Source organism: Oreochromis niloticus, linkage group LG1 (genome assembly GCF_001858045.2).
Source record: "Oreochromis niloticus isolate F11D_XX linkage group LG1, O_niloticus_UMD_NMBU, whole genome shotgun sequence".
In the NCBI taxonomy this organism is placed as follows: domain Eukaryota; kingdom Metazoa; phylum Chordata; class Actinopteri; order Cichliformes; family Cichlidae; genus Oreochromis; species Oreochromis niloticus.
In genome coordinates, this window is record NC_031965.2 from 24,033,817 (window position 1) to 24,051,568 (window position 17,752).

General features: G+C 40.3%; 1 protein-coding gene across 1 annotated transcript in view; it reads right to left on the reverse strand.

The window, feature by feature from the left end:
* The window catches only part of spon1a (spondin 1a), a 54,287-nt gene extending 41,276 nt beyond the window's left edge, over window positions 1–13,011 (reverse strand). The window contains exons 1-3 of the mRNA XM_003442316.5: window positions 12,309–13,011; window positions 11,264–11,370; window positions 6,763–6,896 (exon numbers count right to left, since the gene is read on the reverse strand). Of these exons, the coding sequence (XP_003442364.1) occupies window positions 6,763–6,896; window positions 11,264–11,370; window positions 12,309–12,540 (473 nt within the window). The 5' untranslated portion in view covers window positions 12,541–13,011. The remainder of the gene's footprint in view (window positions 1–6,762; window positions 6,897–11,263; window positions 11,371–12,308) is intronic.
* Between the last annotated feature and the right edge of the window lie 4,741 nt (window positions 13,012–17,752).

Consider the following 17,752-nt stretch of genomic DNA (forward strand, 5'->3'; position numbering starts at 1 on the left):
CGTGGCACGGCGGAACCACAACCAGCCCTGCCAACTGAGGCATTGGCCTGGATAGTGGCCCAGCTGGTAGCCATGCTTTGGGAGCAGGCAGCAGAAATAGCTGCAGGACCAGTCTGAGCGCCACACAAGGTGTTGGAGAGTCAAGTCGCTCGGGTTGGTTCCTCGATGACACTGCCGCTGCTCAGAGCGGTGCATCTCTACAGCATGGGGGAGGGAGACGATATATACATATATGGGATATAATAAAACTCTGGAGCGTAAATGGGTAGACTTAGTCGGCCGTGCATCCTGGTGGACATCCTGCCTGGAGTGTCAGCTGGTTAACCAGCCGGGCATTCCGCCTTTGCGCCTGTAACCTTTAATTGAGGTCCCATTTGAGCGCGTTGGCATGGACCTCATTGGCACATTTCCCCCGAGTGCACGTGGATATCGCTCTGCATTAGTCCTGTTAGACTATGCAACGCGGTATCCCGAAGCAGTGCCGCTGTGCACCATTTCTGCAAAGACTGTGGTGCAGGCTCTGTTTCAGGTCATCTCTCAAGTCTGAATCCCAAAAGAGATACTGACTGACGAGGGCACATCGTTTATGTTTTGCATGCTGAAATAACTGTATGAATTACTGGGTATTAAATCTGTTCTGACCCACATCTACCACCTTCAGACTGACAATTTGGTGGAGTGGCTGAATAAGACTTTAAAATCCATTCATCCTTGCGAAGTCGGTGTTTGTGGCTGCCCAGCTGCCTCCCTCGGCCTAGCCCTGGACGAGGAACTCCTCGGCCAGGGCTAGGCTAGGCCGGATGGGTCCCAAGCCTAAGTTGGGCAGTGGGGTGTGGTTTGTGGCTCAGCTGCAGGGGAGGGGTGGAGCAGTTGGTTCAGGGTGTGGTGTCAGGAGAGGATGAGCCATACAGCTGTTCTTTATCACCTGGTCATGCCTTCCCTATTTCAGAATGTTACAGGGACCTGACTGGAGCTGTGCAATGTGAGAGCCGGAGAAGGCAGCTGGAAAGCTGCGCAAGCAAAGCATGTCAGGAACAGTTGGAACTAAAACACCTGTCAATATGTAAGGCTGTGTGCGTGGGTCCTTTATTCCTGTCACACCCACACCTCTGCCTGCCACTGTATACAATATGCAACTGACATTACTGTATGCTTCTATCATCTAAATGCCAAATGTTTCAATATTATACAGTAATTACATTATTGCAAGTTTTACAGTAGGCTACTTACACTTGTATGAATGAAAACAGTTTAGATGCACTATATCAAAATCACAGCCGCCATTGTTTTCTTTGATGGAGCAAAATGGGGCAAAATTCATTCCTTTGCAATTTGGGGAAATTGGTGTCTTGGAGAGTGAGAGGATGCCTGAAAAATTGAAAGGAGTTTGCTCGTTTTCAAGAACAAGGGTGATGTGTGGAGCTATTTTAACTACAGAGGAATAAAGCTGATGAGCCATACCATGAAGACGCGGGAAAGAGTTATTGAAGCTTGGTTAAAAAGAGAGGTGATGATCAGTGAGCAGGAGTATGGGTTTATGTCAAAAAAGAGCAGAGTGTTGATGGAGAAGAATAGAGAAGGTAAGAAAGACCTACATGGTGCTTTTGTGGATCTAGAGAAAGCATATAATAGGGTGTCAAGAGAGGAACTATATATAGTACTGAATGAGGAAGTCAGGATCAGCAAGCAAGTATACGAAGGTGGTGCCAGACATATATGAAAACAGCAAGATATGTAGGAGTGGTTGGAGTGTCAGATGGATTAAAGATGGGGATAGATTACATCAGGGATCTGCTCTAGGCCCCTTCTTGTTTGCAGTGGTAAAGGACAAGCTGACAGGTGAGGTCAAGCAGCAATGAACTATGGTGTTCTCAGATGACACTGTGATCTATAGTTAGAGTAAAGAGCAGGAGGCATCTAGAGCGCCTGGATTTGGATATATGTTCTGGAGAGAAGCAGAATGAAAGTCAGTAGATGCAAGACAGAATTTGTGTGAATGAGAGGGAGAAAGGTACAACCGTGAAGCTGCAAGGAGTAGAGGTACTGAAGGTAGATGGGATCAAGCATCCAAAGCGACAGACAGTGGACAAGAGATGAGAACTAAAGCATTGCAGGCAGGGTGGAGTAGGTGGGAATGAGTATCAGGGGTAATTTGTGACCAAAGTATAGCAGCAAGAGTGAAAGTGAAGATTTACGTGATTATACTGAGACCTGTGATGATGTGATGATGTTTGGAGATGGTGGTAGTAACAGAAAGCCATGAAGCAGAACCGGAGGTGGCAGGGAAATCAGAAATCGAAATCAGAGGGACAGCTCAGGTTGAAATGTTTGGAGAAAAAGTTAGAGGCAAGGCTGAGATGGTTTGGACCACTGTAGAGATATGTGTAGGGATAGTGAATATACTGGCAAAGGATGTTGAAGATGAAGCTTCTAGGCAGAAGAAAAAAGGAAGACCAAAGAAAATAGCCATGGATGTAGTGAAGGAGGACATGAAGTGTGTTGGTGTGACAGAAGGGATAGGGGGAGATGGAGGCAGGCAATCAGCTGTGGCAACCCCTAAAGGAAGCAGCCAAAAGAATAAGAAGAAGCTTCATATTGTTATCATGCTGGGATATTCCTCTTTTGCCAGGCTTCTAGGGGCTGGGAGGCATCTTGTCAGCCAGTGTTTTGTTATATCCACAGACATGCATTGTGCTCTCTATAAATGTTGTGTCCTCAACACTCTTGGATCCGCAAACCCACACTGGCTTAGCGTTTTCATCCAGCCATCAGGACTATGCATTCACAGTAGTAATCCTGACCAAATTCCACCAATCTTTCAGTGCTGTGCTGAAGAGAACAAGAGAAGAGAAAAAGGATTTTTCTTGGACATAATCCACAGGGGCTGACAGGATGCAGTCTCCTTCACATTGTCCAAGTTGTCACAGAAACCTAAATTTCCACTGATTACCTCTTTACTAACTCTGAAGCACTTATTTTAGGACATCCTGCAGCTCCAAATAATGTTACAGTGGTTCAATCTATATCTCCTGATTATTGCTGGAAAAGTTTTCCAAAACCTTTATTTAGTTAGCCATTGATCTTTCCCCTGTCCTTTCTCGTTTCCAGTAGTTGGGTTAATTAGAAATCATGTCTGTGATTCTGTTCTGATGATCAAAGGTCTTCTAGCTTGCGTCAGTGATCACAGGTGTCTTAACTCTTGTTGCACTTAGTTTTCTTTTTTTATTTCTAATGAAAATATTCTGTTTGCTAACTTAAAAATTTGGCAAATACTGAGAAGTTAGACAATTTGGGAACCTCTGACATTAAGATCATATTACACATGAGAGTACTCACTTCCCTCGCATCCCTGCTTGATGTAAGATTAAAATGGTATTTGAAAGAAGGTATGATTTTACAGCCAAAAAAGCCTCTCATATAACGCAGATGAACTGATTCAAGGTAAGTGACACCACCAGCACTTCTCTAATTGTTCACACCTTAATTCAATCTCACCCCAATTCCACATATCTCCAAGAGATAGACGAGCAAACTCTGCCTCACTGCTCGCCCACTTTCCTGGACTGGCTAGACAATCAGGCCGAGTAATGCTTATTTAACATCCAATTTAAATTCTATCTTACTTTGCTGGATCCACACCACCGCCGATCCCAATCACCACAAAAGTGCACTGATTTGAGTGTGTGTGTGTACGAGTGTCTGTCTCTGGGTAGTGTAAGTCTGAGAGATTAACAAAAAGAAAAAGGAAAGACGTGAGAAAGAGAGAAGCAAAGGGAAAAAAGGGGGGAGGAAGCAGCACAGACTGCTGTTTTAGGGCTACAACCAGCTCCTGCTACAACAAAAAGATGAAATTAATGAAGATCCATATTCTCAGTTGCAAGAAGAACTCACAAGATGCCTAAACATAAATCCACTCCAAGACAAACGTATTTACATTTAATTTCTGTAGGACTGCTTCCAGTGTTCTCAAAGCATCCTTTATCTGTTGTGTCATCTAACTGATGGAGCTAAACATGCTCTGACAGCTGCATGTGGTTGTGACATTCACCAGATCACTGATATACTCAGACAGCTCATCAAAACATACCACACTACTATCCATATAGCATGCCAGAGGGAAATTACAAATAAAACGTCTCACACCAACAAATGGAAAGAGACAAGATAGTAGCAAATTCAGTGGTGACAGCAACATATGGACTGAATTTAGTTATAGCTTCCGTAGAACAATCAGGATGTAATCAACCAGAGGAACTACACTCTGATAATACCACTGACACCAGAGTACTTTGTGTCACTAGATACTTATGGATATGGGTTTTTGGGTGCATTTAGGAGATGAACAGAAGCAAAATATTTTAGCTAATCAGCAATAGCTAAACATTTGGTGAAATCAAAAATAGACTAAAACTTGATGTATAAGGTGATTTCTGTTAGATTGGGTGTTCTGTTGAGAACATTCGGGATAATATTAATGGACCAGATAGGGGAAGGATTACAATAAGATGATGAGTTTTATATTTATCGAGCATTTTGGAGTCTCTTCTGTTCTATTTCCAATTAAGGAATAATAATTCACCAAAGTAATAAATAGAGGACTAAGAAGAAAATCAACTTTCTCAGATTTTGACATTTTTTTAAACCTTTTTGGTGTCTAACTAGGTTTGAATTACGATGGCTAGTAGCAATTTTTCCCTTAAGCTCAAGGGAATAAATAAATAAAAAACTTATTAAATGATTATTTCTCTCTTGAACAGTGTAACACGTATATAGCAGCTTCTTATTTTAAGCAGCCACTTTCATTAATAACGGTCATTATATTTGCTAATAGGCTCATAGCACTCTACAAGGCCTATATATCTATGCATCGCTTCTGCATACTATCATTTTAGTTAAACAAGAGTGAGACACCAACAGAAACCCAGCAAAGGAAAGTTTGGCTTTGATTTGAGCTTATGAGAAGGCTAAAAATAAATGGTAAGATTTTCAAAATGAGTGCTCTGAGTTCAGGAGGTAAATGAGCATCCTTGCCTAACCCTATCATCACGGATCAACCTTTGAGAAACCCAAACCACCAAGCTCAGACTTTCCATCTAAAAGACAGCAACTGCCCATCAATTATACTGTAGCAAACCACTCACGAGGAGCAGGATTTCCTGGTACATGTGAGTCAGTTTCTATGAGACAGACTTGTGCACAAACTTGTAAGTTCATAACCAGATGTTTTTTATTTGTCTGTTTGTTAGTTTTTTTAAAGATGACATTTTACCAACAGCATTTTACTTTTTATATCAATAAGACTGTACTAGGACTGTGGCTGCATTCGAGCAGAGTGGCATATGCAAAAACCTTGTCATCATTACTGCAGTCAGGGTGAAGAGCAGAGACAAATACCCACTGCCAGCCTGTAATTATGATTTTCACAGACATGTGTTCTGAACAGTAAGCTTCTTACTCTCTCCTTTCTGCATTGTCTATGTGCTGATAGTGCAGCGACATCTCTGCACTTTTAAGTATCTCTTTCAAGGCTGTGCACTCTGTCACACTTTAAACTATTTCCTTTATCTATTAAGTACCAAATACAATTCAACCATTATCTCCCTGGCCTCTACAGGGAGAGCATACATATCGTGGAACGTGACCAGCCTTTTGAAAATTAGGATGACAACATATAGTGAGGATGAAAACAAAAACAAAAGCGATTTTTAATGATTCTTTTGTAAATAAACAATGATAGATGTAGATCACACACCAGAGAAAGAGCATACAAACGGTTAAATAATGCATTTATCAGAAGCCTTCGTGAACCGCACAGACCCTCGGTGCCTTTCCACTTCATGCACTCTCATTATTTCCCTGCAGTGAAGTACAGGATTAATAAATGGATTTCTGTCATGATGTGTCCTCAGCTTAACATGACTAGTCTTCTGTGTTCAAGTAAGCCCAGAGCACTTACAACAGCACGAAATGAGTGGTGCATATCAGGTATTAAACTACTAAAGGTAATATTTAGTTTATCAAGCCAAATGAGAGGATTTAGTTAAAAAAATTTAACTAAAGTCATTGCACTAAATCAATCTCTTTTAAAAATCCTAGTTCTAAATTATCTATATAAAATCGAAAAGCTACTTACTTGAGACTTGAGGCTAAATTTCACTTAGTATACTTGTATAAATATTAATTTATTAGATGTGGACTTGAAATTAAGAGAGAGCAAGACAGCTGGTAAAACAAAAAATATCTTATTTAAATATCTGAAGATATTTATAAAGCTATATTAAATCATGCAAAGCACAGTAAGTACAGACAGTTACAGAGTGTCAGATTTGGATTCTGTTTGCGATGGTTGCAGTGTTGTGGGGGTGTGCGTGTTAGTGTGTACACACCCGAGAGAAAGCACACACTGTACTGTTTATAAAGGTGCTCCTCTGCATTTTTTTTTAAAATTATTGCAAAGTTCCTTGTGACAATACAATAACGAAGCATTATGTCTGCCTGCCTCAACAGTGAGTTTCTTGTTCTGGGTGCATATTTAAACTGCAGTTGGTCCCGATTCTGCTTTGCAGCCTAAGCGCCATCAGCCTAGCTTCAGCTTACATGAATCAGTTTCACATGAGTAATACATCTGGAGGATAACCTGCAATTACCCGTATTTTTGACAGAAGGCTGGATACGTAGACTAAATTTGACTATTGTTTTCATTGTTTGAGCTGAGGGCTTGACTCTGCTAAGCAGGCTGACCAGCCGTTGCTGTATACATACTTGAGAAAAACACAACCGGAGCCACTAGGGGGTGCAGTCCAAAACACCTGGATACTGGTCCTTCTGCGAGGAGTGCTCTCTGTCACTGCAGGGGGGCAGTTGGTCATAAACTGTGTTTCCTCTTCATCAATTATCTGTAAAGCATCGACACACAAACACACAAAAAGATCAATAATGAGTATAAATGCATCAGACAAGTTGTGACCGAAAAAGAACTGGAAACACCTGCAGGTAATTTTCTTCACTTGATGCTGGATCGCACAGGTACATTTTGTTGTATCATGATCTCACAAACATAATTAACAGCTGAACTGAGATTAAACACAACTTTAAACACGCTTTAGTTCTTAGAGAACACATTTCCAACTGTAATAGTTACTATACTGAGTTGAACAGCATGTTGGCTGAGTGATTACTGTTGTTGAGGGTCCGTGGTTTAAACCTGTGCTAGATGTTGGCCCAGGACTCTCTTAAAAATAGTTTTTTAATCTTGGGGACTTTGCATTTTTAGATACATACATAGATAGCCTTTGTGGGTTCCATGACAGTGTCAAAACACAAAAAAAGGAGCAAAACCTTCTTCCACAGAGAACATATTAAAAGATATTTAAGGACAAGCTACAGATATCATGGAAAAATGCTCTAAGGCTGACGTGTTCGGATAACAGAGAAAAGGAAGACTTAAAAAACATAGACATGCTCAAAGCTATCTCCCAAGGGTGGTAATGTGGGAGCTTAATGGCTTGATATATATGTCTGATGTGCCTAAACAATTTTTGTTCTCTTACAACAGGACAAATCATGGCTACAAACTATGCAAGAGCTATTTATAGAAGATGCTGTGAGCAGGTATGCTGTTTATAATAAAATGGCATCAGGATGCCAAACCTACCAACTGTGCTGCATATTTATATATTTTCTGGTAAACTGAAGCAGTAGAACAATCTATTTTACTGAGCGGAGAGATGCTTGTGGCAGTTGAAACGAATCAGCAGTTTTGGTTAAAGTAATAAGCTATTGAAGGCTCCACCACCGGGGGGGGCTTCTCCTCCCTGAATAGAGGGGGGTCACTATCTATCATGTCAGCCAAGCTCACGTTGGCTCGCCTGGCTGTACGACTAGCAGGCAAATGTTGGCCACTGCAAGTCTCAACCTTGATTTCAGAATTTTTTCTGGCATCAAAGCACAGTGTGAACATCCCTGTGGGTAAGCCAACCAAGCTCATAAAAGCTATGCACACCAGGTGAGGTTTCTTGGCCGAAGCAGAGGCACTGCATGACGTGGGGCACAGGCGGGATGCAGTCACTTTACTTTCGCTTCTGATGTCTTCAGGTCATTAAAAAAAAGTCCCTAGACTTGAATTAGGCTGAAGAGTCCAAATCCGTGCTCCCCTCTTTACTCAGCTCCACACCTGAGACATTAAGCACCTGAATGATTTTAACTGTTGGACAGAAAATTAGTTGAGTTGGCTGCATGAGAGAGCACAACCGCTGAGACCAAGGATCTGTTTGATAGGAAGTGACATCCGGGCAGTAAAGACAGGGAACTTTCTCACTCCATAAAGCTGTCAGCAGAGAATTTCCTTTGTCATGCCACGTTATGAATGAGTTCCCTTTGAAATTGTGTGTGAGAGAGTGTGTTAAGAGTTAGACGGAGAGTGAGAAGGGGAGTCCGGGAGCTGTGTGTGTGTGCATGCCATCCATGTGTATGCAGCCGATCGTGGTCTGAAAGATTACACACCCCCTCCCCTCCATGTTCCCATGGTTTCTAACAGGCATTCTGGGCTGCCCTGAATGGACTACACCACATGTTAAAAGCAGAGAAGTCACATGGGACTCCACTGAACACCATCTGCAAAAAGAAGCGACTAATTTGCTGCAAGACAACCTATGATCCTGTTTTTTTTAACTCCCTCTTTTTCAGATCTTCTGACAATAGCTTGACAATGGCTGTTAGGAAAACTAACAAAATGGGACATTCCACTGGAATACTCGAGTTGCGTTTTCGAGTTTATGCAAGAGTTTTGTGTCAAAGAAAGTGCTTGGCTCTATGCTATGCCCTGGTCAGAGCCAAACATCATTCAGCAACAATCTAAAATAAGATGGGGGCAGCAGAAAAGTAGCTGCAAATGGCACAATCCGCCACAGAAATTTCAAAACACATCCTGACAATTCCAGCCCACATATAGCCACACAGCCACATGACAATTTGCCTTTTCTTGTCCTATTATCTCACCCTGCTGAGAAGTAATGTCTCATCAGACATCGCCAGCGTTCCCTGCTGGTTTACACTCTTGCCAAAAAAACACACATAGACACACAGTGGCAGCTGACCTCCCCAGAGAGCTCAATAAAAGTGCTTTTCATCAAGTCGGGAGCTGTCCTAAGACGGCTGAGATGGGGCACACCAGCAGATTTCAAATGAGCTGTATGTTAAATAAAGCCTAAAGCCTCTGTTGCAGCTTCCTTTTTTTTCTTTCTTTTCCTTCAATTCCTGGGGGCTGGTCCACCCAGAGCTCTTTCACAAAGGAGCAATAGTGTGTCTGTGCGCGCGTATGTGTATATAGGTTTCTGACATCAGAGATGTAAAGCATGAAAGACTGACTGAGCAGGTGATGATAGAGACATATCTCTTTAGACAGCAGTTTATTTTTACTGCTCTGTCACAGACTGCTTGGAAAGACAGGTGATCATCTGCAGCCGTGAAAGAGACCTTAAACTTCTAAAAAACCCGGCAGGAGTCCAATCAAAAGCAGGTCACAGTACTGACACATCTGCTCTTTTTACTTCTAAAGTGAACATCTAAAAGGCAATGATCAAACATCTATCCATTTTATCTATTATTCTCTGTGCACTCAGCACCCATTCATGTGTTGAGCGATGTGAATGTCATTTAAATGATGCAGTCTCTCCTATATTAACTCCTGACGTTTAGCGCCCCATCACGCCAAGCCACACTCCGCCATATGGCTAAGGGACGCACTCGAGGCTGGCATTAAAGAAAAACGTCATGAAATCAACTGCAACAACAAATACGAGAGAAAAAAAACCTTGGTGGTGTTAATACTGGGTAATGAGTTGTGAGGTGCAGACAGGACAAAAACAACGTGTTCCTGTCTTTATGTCCTGTCATATTCAAGGCTTAGGTTCACAAAGAGTGCCACAGCATTGCAGTAACTGTGATCAGAGCAGCCTGTGCACTGCTGTGTGAACTGCTCTCTTTGAACTGTAAAGGTTTAGTAAAATAGCGGGTTTTTATGTAAGAAACAATTAGAATGAACAGGTTTGAAGGAGGCTAAACAGGAGAAAGCCAGATATGCTGTTAAAAGTTCTCAGCAGGAATATGGATTTGGCTATGACTAAGACTGAAATGGGTTTTTCTTTACTATTATAGTATATTAATGTGATATAATGGCTTTATTATACGCCTTATCAAATATAATCTAGGATTTTTATGAAATATTTATGAAGCTAAAATCAGTTATTTCCTTGCTGAGTTATTTCCAAATCCTTTGTGTCATCTTATGCAACCTTTAAATTGTACACATTTTTTAAACTGCCATCCGGATTTGAATCAAACAGGCTGTGATAAACTAAACAGCACCAACAAAAATAAATATAATATGGTATAGAGTGGTGAAGGTAAATGTTATAAATGTAGTTCAGGTTTCGTATCCCCCCCACCACACACACACACACACACACACACACACAAACCTGATAAGGATAAGCAGAACAGAATGGATGGATGGATGGATGGATGAATTTTATCACCTTATAGTGCAGTTCCTTTGTATAGTATGAAGTAGCACAGACTGCATACAAATTATTAGAAATACACATGAAATTTCATTAACTACCATGTCTTTTCTCTACCACTTGTCTCATCACACTGCATTACAATTACACAGTCCTCACATATTTGGCCATTATCACATGTGCATAGCAGCACCAGTTGCCTTGCCTTCTCTTTTTTTCTTTCACACTCTTGGCCCCTCTCTGTTCTCTTCCTCCTCCCTACAGTACTCCAGCTGGACCTTCTTGTATAAAAAGTTAATTAGCCTCTCATCTACTTTGTTGTACAGTACCTACATACATGCCTGCTTTTGAATAGATGGCTTCTCAAACTCCACACACATCTTCCAGCAGCCAAAGCAAAGCATAGCTCAAGGGAAGATGTGCTGAGAGTAGGCTCCTTTCACATGCTATATCAAGCCTTTTAGAGGAGGTGAGGTGAGAATAATCACACTTTGACACATGTGAAGACAGGAGGGCTGTCTAAGGAAAATATCTGTCCCTCCACTCATGTCATGCACAGTTGTTATGCTAGATGAAGGATGGTATGAAGAGTACAATAAATATGCTGGCTAGTATTAATTTAAAAATTCCTGTGTCCCAATTTAAAAAATAAACATGTTAGACAAAGAAAGGGGATGGGTTATTGATCAGTGAGAAATTTCTAATCCATAACACATGGCCATATGTGTTGGCTGTTACCATACCTGAAAATTCCCAGCATAGTCCTCGTCCTTGTCACCTTCTGCACCATCCTTTAGGGCAATAAGGGTGAACCCTCTGAAGTAGGAGGGGCTGGCTGCAGTCACAGTCACTACATGGAAACAAAAAAATATTAGAAGACAGCATCACCTGACAGGGAACAGCTTAACTACAGTCCTTCTTCCAAACACCTGATTAAAGTGGGTTAAAATACCTGCTTGAGTAGTGTTGTATGTATAAATAATACTATATATTTTAAGCTCAAATATATAAAGGACAAGCTAAAATTAATGTAATTTGCACGTTGACTTTCACAGATTGTCAAATTATCCAGATTATGTTTAGGATGGGATTTCTGCCCATTTTTACAATCAGTCACAACATCAAAGAATGTTGAGTTACTGCAGAAATCCGGCAACTTAACTGGTGTCTTTAGATATTAACAAATACTGATTTAAACTGAAGCTAAATCATTCAAACATTTAAAATAATTCAGTTGTCATTTTGATTGCTAAACAAAAATTAGTTGGAATTAAAGCAGGCAGCGATGATCCAACTGCAGCGCAACACATTGTCGGAACCAGAAGGGCAGGAGACTAGAAATCACAGAGCAGATGGCACATGCCCATTTACTGCACCCAGAAACTTTCCTTTTAGGAAAAGAGAGAGAGAGAGAAATCCGGGGCTGGCTTTCAAGAAACTTGTTAAGTATGGAACACAACACCAAAAGCACGCAAGAGTTCACAGAGGGATTTAGCTCTCTCAGAAAAAGCCTTCTTAAAATTTTGATCATACAAAACTATTTGAAGCACTCTATTTGCTCACAGATGTTCAAATCAGATTTAAAATGATCTCTCGTTACTCTTTTAGTAGTTAAAATACACGTCTGCTTATTGTGATTGCGGGTAATCATCTTAACGCTCGCCCCGCATCAAAAGTAGATTGTGCAGAAACTTATCTTAAGTTTACATAGTCTGCTGACTGAGGCTTAGAGGCAATGCACAGGCACAATGGAAAGCAGCGTACTACGCGTATATCGCTAACACCAACCTCTGTATGTGCTCCCTGGCTGATAGCTCTCAGGGTCTCCTTCTACCCGGAGCCGAAACTCGCTGTTGCCCTCTTTCCTATTGCTCTGAGCCCGTAATACCCGACTACAATACCCGTCCGCCTTCCCGCCTCTGTCAGAAGGCTCCTCGGTGAATGCAAACGTATTGCACGCCGCGGTGGAGATGAAGCAAAGCAGGAGCACAAAGCGTGGATGTAGTCCGGTTGCTGTCATTTTGCAGATTTGCGACAGCGAAGTTAATGCTCGGAGCTGAAAGAAATCTTGTCAGAAGAAGAACTGACGCTTGCTTCAGCTTCTCCTTAACGTGAAACCAAGTTGCCAACTGCTGAAGTACACTTCTGCTGTGCTAGGAGGACAGCTCCATCCCGGAGTGAACGGGAGAGAGGAGAAGTGAAGACTGACTGGGATGTGCTCTGCGCTCGCTCTACAAGAACTGCACACCGCGTGAAGCTGGTTAAAGTGAACAGGGTAGCAGGGGTCCGGGGGAAAAGCCAAGCGCAGAATGAGCGCTGTGTAGCTGTCTCCAGGGGCACAGCTATTTACAAACCGAGTGAGTGATGAATGCAAAACAAGAGAAAAACAAAAAACAAATTCTTGCCAATGAATGTTTACGCGGAGGAAACGCGTTTAACATAGTCGGACTGAACTCTCGTGCGACGACTGTGTGTGTGCGTGTGGCATCACTTAAGTGCCTTAAGAAGGGCATGTGCACCGTGACACAGACAAAGGAAATAACAAAGCATGCTTCACGGTTGTCAAGGTGACTAATTTGGAAAGAAAGAAAAAAAACTTTAGTCACAAATAGCTTCTCTGTAATTGCATTGCTCTCTATTTTCTTGCAACACAAAAGTTAAATGCTAAAAATTATAATGTTTGTACGTATGCCTTTTTTAATGCTTGGGACAAAATCCCACACTGTCATTATAAGCAAAACAAGAATGGATATAGATCTTTTCAGCACTTCTCAGAGACTATTGATCCCCCAGTAACATCTGAAAAACATTCACCAAGCAGAAGCAACCCAGCTGTAGTGCCGCAACCTGTTAGCTCCACATACAGACAAGTAGACAATGATTAATTTTTGATAGCAGGACAGAGTGACCCTACATATTTGCTACATAGATACGTAAATATGTAATACTATTTCCCATGGAGCTGTCTGTTGAGATGACAGTTGGTCATTTAGTTTGGCCACCATTTGGTACAGACTACAGTCATTTAGTGTTCTGCTCAAACCCACCACGACAATATTTTAATTAATTACACAACAGCAAAATGTTCCTACACAAAATTGCAGTGCTCTACATATCCAGTTTTCTTGCAATTCTTAGAATAAAGTACATTGAACTACAGGTTTGTATTGAATACCAGATTGATTGTTAATTTTGATTGAAACTCAGCTGTTTCTTTTGTCTGTATTCTTTTATTTTTACTTGCTACATCCATACTCCTGCTCACTTTTTACACTTTTAGTTCGAATTAATAAGCTTAAAGTCAGTGTAGAACTGCTATCGTAATCATGAGTGTGCCCAAATGCTCTCCTTCAGGGAAATTGTGTTTTTCACTAACATTTATTTTAAAATATTTATGAAGCATTGATCTGCTAGTTTCATTTACAGGTATTGTTCTACTGATTTATTGGTTAAGCATTTAATACCTCTGAAAACAAATCCTCAACCTCAGTAGCAGAAGCGCTTTAGTGCTTTAGTTCTGGGTTTTCTCTGCCATTTCCTGAAGAAAAAAACAAAGAAAAAACACTGAAATGAGTGTTAGTCTGAAAAACATAGACACGTAGTTTATAATTTTTTAATCCATCTTGTGGTTTGTTGTATTTTGACCTCATGTGTCTCAATAACAGGCTGAGAAATAAAATATTTTCTTCTGATCACTTACTGCCTCCGTCTCTTGTTATCTTCTTCACCTTCTTTTCTGCCCTTTTTGCTCCTGTGCCTTTTTTTCATCCAAAGCATATCTGTTTCAGGCAGTTGTCTCACTACAGTTCTCAGGCTTTGAAATAAAAACATGACAATGACACCACTGGATGATAAAAAGTGAAGTCTTGATGTAATCCCTCTGTTTCTTTGCTTCTTAATCTTTCTCGGGTGGTATAGGCTATATTTTATCATTTGTGACATTTTTCTTGCAACACCCCCAGAGTTTATTTTAGACTTCAGAGGGGTCAGCAGGCATGTAATGGGCATGCAACCGTTTCTGATAGGCACTGACAAATGGAGAGTGGCTATGCTCTGTGCATTTACTGCTGTGTTGATGGATGGATGATGGGGAAGGAAGGGAACAGAGTTTAGATAGCAGAACAGTAAACCAGCAGGTGTGATGAAAGCATTTTGTCTCATTGCCCTGCTGAGCAGAATCTCTTCCCTACTTTCAGAGCCAAGGTTATTCACTGCCTTTTACAAAATATAATGTGGATGAGAACAAGATTTGCACAATCATTACATTCCCATCTGTTCATGCAATTCAAATCTTTGCACTTGGCACAAGAATGTACAGTAGTTATAAAGGTCTTGAGTCGCCCCTAATTTCTTTATATTTTGCTAAGAATATTGAAAATAGGTAAACATCTGCAAACATATATAAAATATAGTATATAAGGCAAATACATTGTTTTTACAATTCCAGTGAGCTTGAAAAACAATATTTTGTATGACCACCTTTGTTCTTCAACATATCTTGAACTCTCTTAGGCAAGGGTTCTTTTATTATATTTAAGTAGTCTTCAGAAATAGTTTGTCGGGATTCTTGAAGGACATTCAAAGCTCTTCTTTGGATGTTGGCTGGCTTTTATTCTGTTCTCTGTCAAGATAATCCTATCCTATATGATCCTATGATGCTTCAGTAATATTGAGATGTGGGCTTTGGGGAGACCAGCCCATGACTGACAGTGTTCTATTGTGTGTTTTTCTGTTCAGATATGCTTTTGCTGCAGTATGTTTGGGATCACTGTCATGCTGAAAAATAAAGCAGTTACCAATCAGATGCTTTATAGATGGTATTGCATGATATCAAATGAGATACTTTTTGACAATTTTGACAAGATCCCCAAAAGCACGGTGAATCACCCCAAGCCATGACTAAGCCTCTACTGTGTTTTACAGATGGCTGTAAACATAGTTTTTTGGATTCATTACTCTGTATAACCCCTTTTCACGGATTTTTACTTCTTGTGTAATATCTCTGCCTTTTCTCCCTGCTTGCTTTCCTTAGGAATGGGGTCTTGACAGCCACTCTTCCACTGAGACCATTTCCGATGTGGCTTCAATGGACAGTAGATGGATCAACTGAAGGGCCAGACATTGGCATAACTTTGTTCTGAACATTGGGTGGTTCAAGATCAATGTCTAAATAAATAAATAAATCTGGGTAAATTCCCAGATGATTAAACATGCAGCTATTTTGCTGGTAGTACCTGAAATTAGTAAAGAAAATCAACACCTTATTTATGCAAGATAATTCATAATTTTATCGGGGGGGTTATATTGGTTGGGTCTGATTATTGGGGGGTCATAACCCCCTAACCCCCCTGGAAATTACGCCCCTGTGGCCAGATGCATCTCTCAGATCTTTGCTGGATTTGTTGTCCTATTTCTTAAAAATAAAAATTTCAGATACTATTTATTTGCTATAGATAGTTTCTTTTAGGCATTTTGTCCTCTACTAGCTATGAGAATCACCTTGTTAGGGAAAAATACTATTTCATAGAACAAATAATGTGCTTTTGTGACAGACTGATAGTAAGAAAGTGCCTACAGCACTACTTCATCCCTTGAGTTAGTTGCCTGTTTCTAATTCAATGATTCATAGATAAGTATTAAATGTTTTTTTTTAAACCCTCTGAAAACAGTCAAGTACAAGGACTGAACTAACAATAAGTCCAAAGAAACTTCGAAAGACCTCCAGCAGAAGGAGAACTATTGCTCAAGACAACGTTTTTAAAAACAATTTCAAGAAAATCTGCCTCATTAGAAGGAAACATAAAGAAATGAGAGGTGACTGAAGACTTTTGTACAGTATTGTGAATGCAAAATGCAAAAAGAAAAAAAAACAATCAATTGTGAGTCAACAAAGACTCTGGACTTGTTGAATATGGATTTCTATATAGGTGACTTTTTTTTGGGTTTGCAGTCTGGCTTTTCTACTCTCTGAAGCAAATGTCTTTGTATTTTTGTATATGTACATGTAGCTTTTAACCAGACCAGGGATGTTATGCCTTAAATAACCACACGAGTTAATAGAAACTGAGTGATGAAATTGAATGAGTAATGAACTGTCAGCCCTTCAGCAGTTATTCTTTAGTTGCCCTTGAGTGGGACACTTAGTCACAAAAAGCTTCAAGGGAGCCAGCCATTCAAAAGCAACAGCAGGAGACCGTGAATGTGCTACTAGCAAGTTACTAACAGGTATGTCGGTGTGCAACTAGTGATGCAAAATATAGAAATGTTGAAAATGGCCTTTGTTTTTGGTAACAATTTTTGGACAAGAACAGATGTCATTACTTTTTCTTGTATTACTAAATTTGTGTTCAGTTGGATGGCACAAAAGTAAATGAAATAACACAACATTTGTCTAGTCTACAAGTTAGATGGACAGAACTGTGTGAAGAGAAATGTAAAAAAACAAAAAGTTTTGACTGAGCAGAGTTGTGTACATGATTTATTGGAAAGGCCTAATATGGGCAAAGAAGAAAGGGGATAGTTTTTAAGGATTCATGACTTCAAGTTAAAATCATTCGATCTGTTGAACAGAACACATGTGGCTTGTGGATGTGGTGTTATCAGCACACAAGAGTGTTGCTGTTGGTCTAGACACCCACTGCGTGGTTTCCTCTAAAGTGACGCCATGGTCTGCTGGTTGCTTGTGAAGTGGTTTCATCAACTGCCACATCTAAGGCATCAAATCTTAGGACAGTTTTCTAACAGCTGGTCTGAAAAAACAGATCCTATCTTTTCTGGCTGTCATTTAAAGCTGCCATTTTGGCTTATCTATTTTTTTTTCCTTTTTTTTTGACATACAAGAAATTTTATTACTTGGGCAATATGTAAGGCATTCGTCATTTTTCAAGTCCACAGGAAAACAAGACTACCACTCATTTGCACTATGGCATCAGTAAACACTTTCATTGGTTTATAGTCTTAAACACCCTTTAATTCAATTTAATTCAATAGTTTCTAGTTATTGCAATAAGGTAAGTCCACTAGCTGCTTGTAATAGCTTTACTTTTCACATTTCCCCAAAAAGTATCAGATATTCTTCTATGCCCCTTTGAGTTTCTTTTTTTTTTTTTCATTCCATGTCTGCTTGTGTAGGTGAAAAATTCAAGATACTGCTCACGAATTTAAGGAAGAGTGTGGTGATATAAGTGCCGTCTATCATCACGGGCAAAATCTCATCATTATCCTCTTTCTCC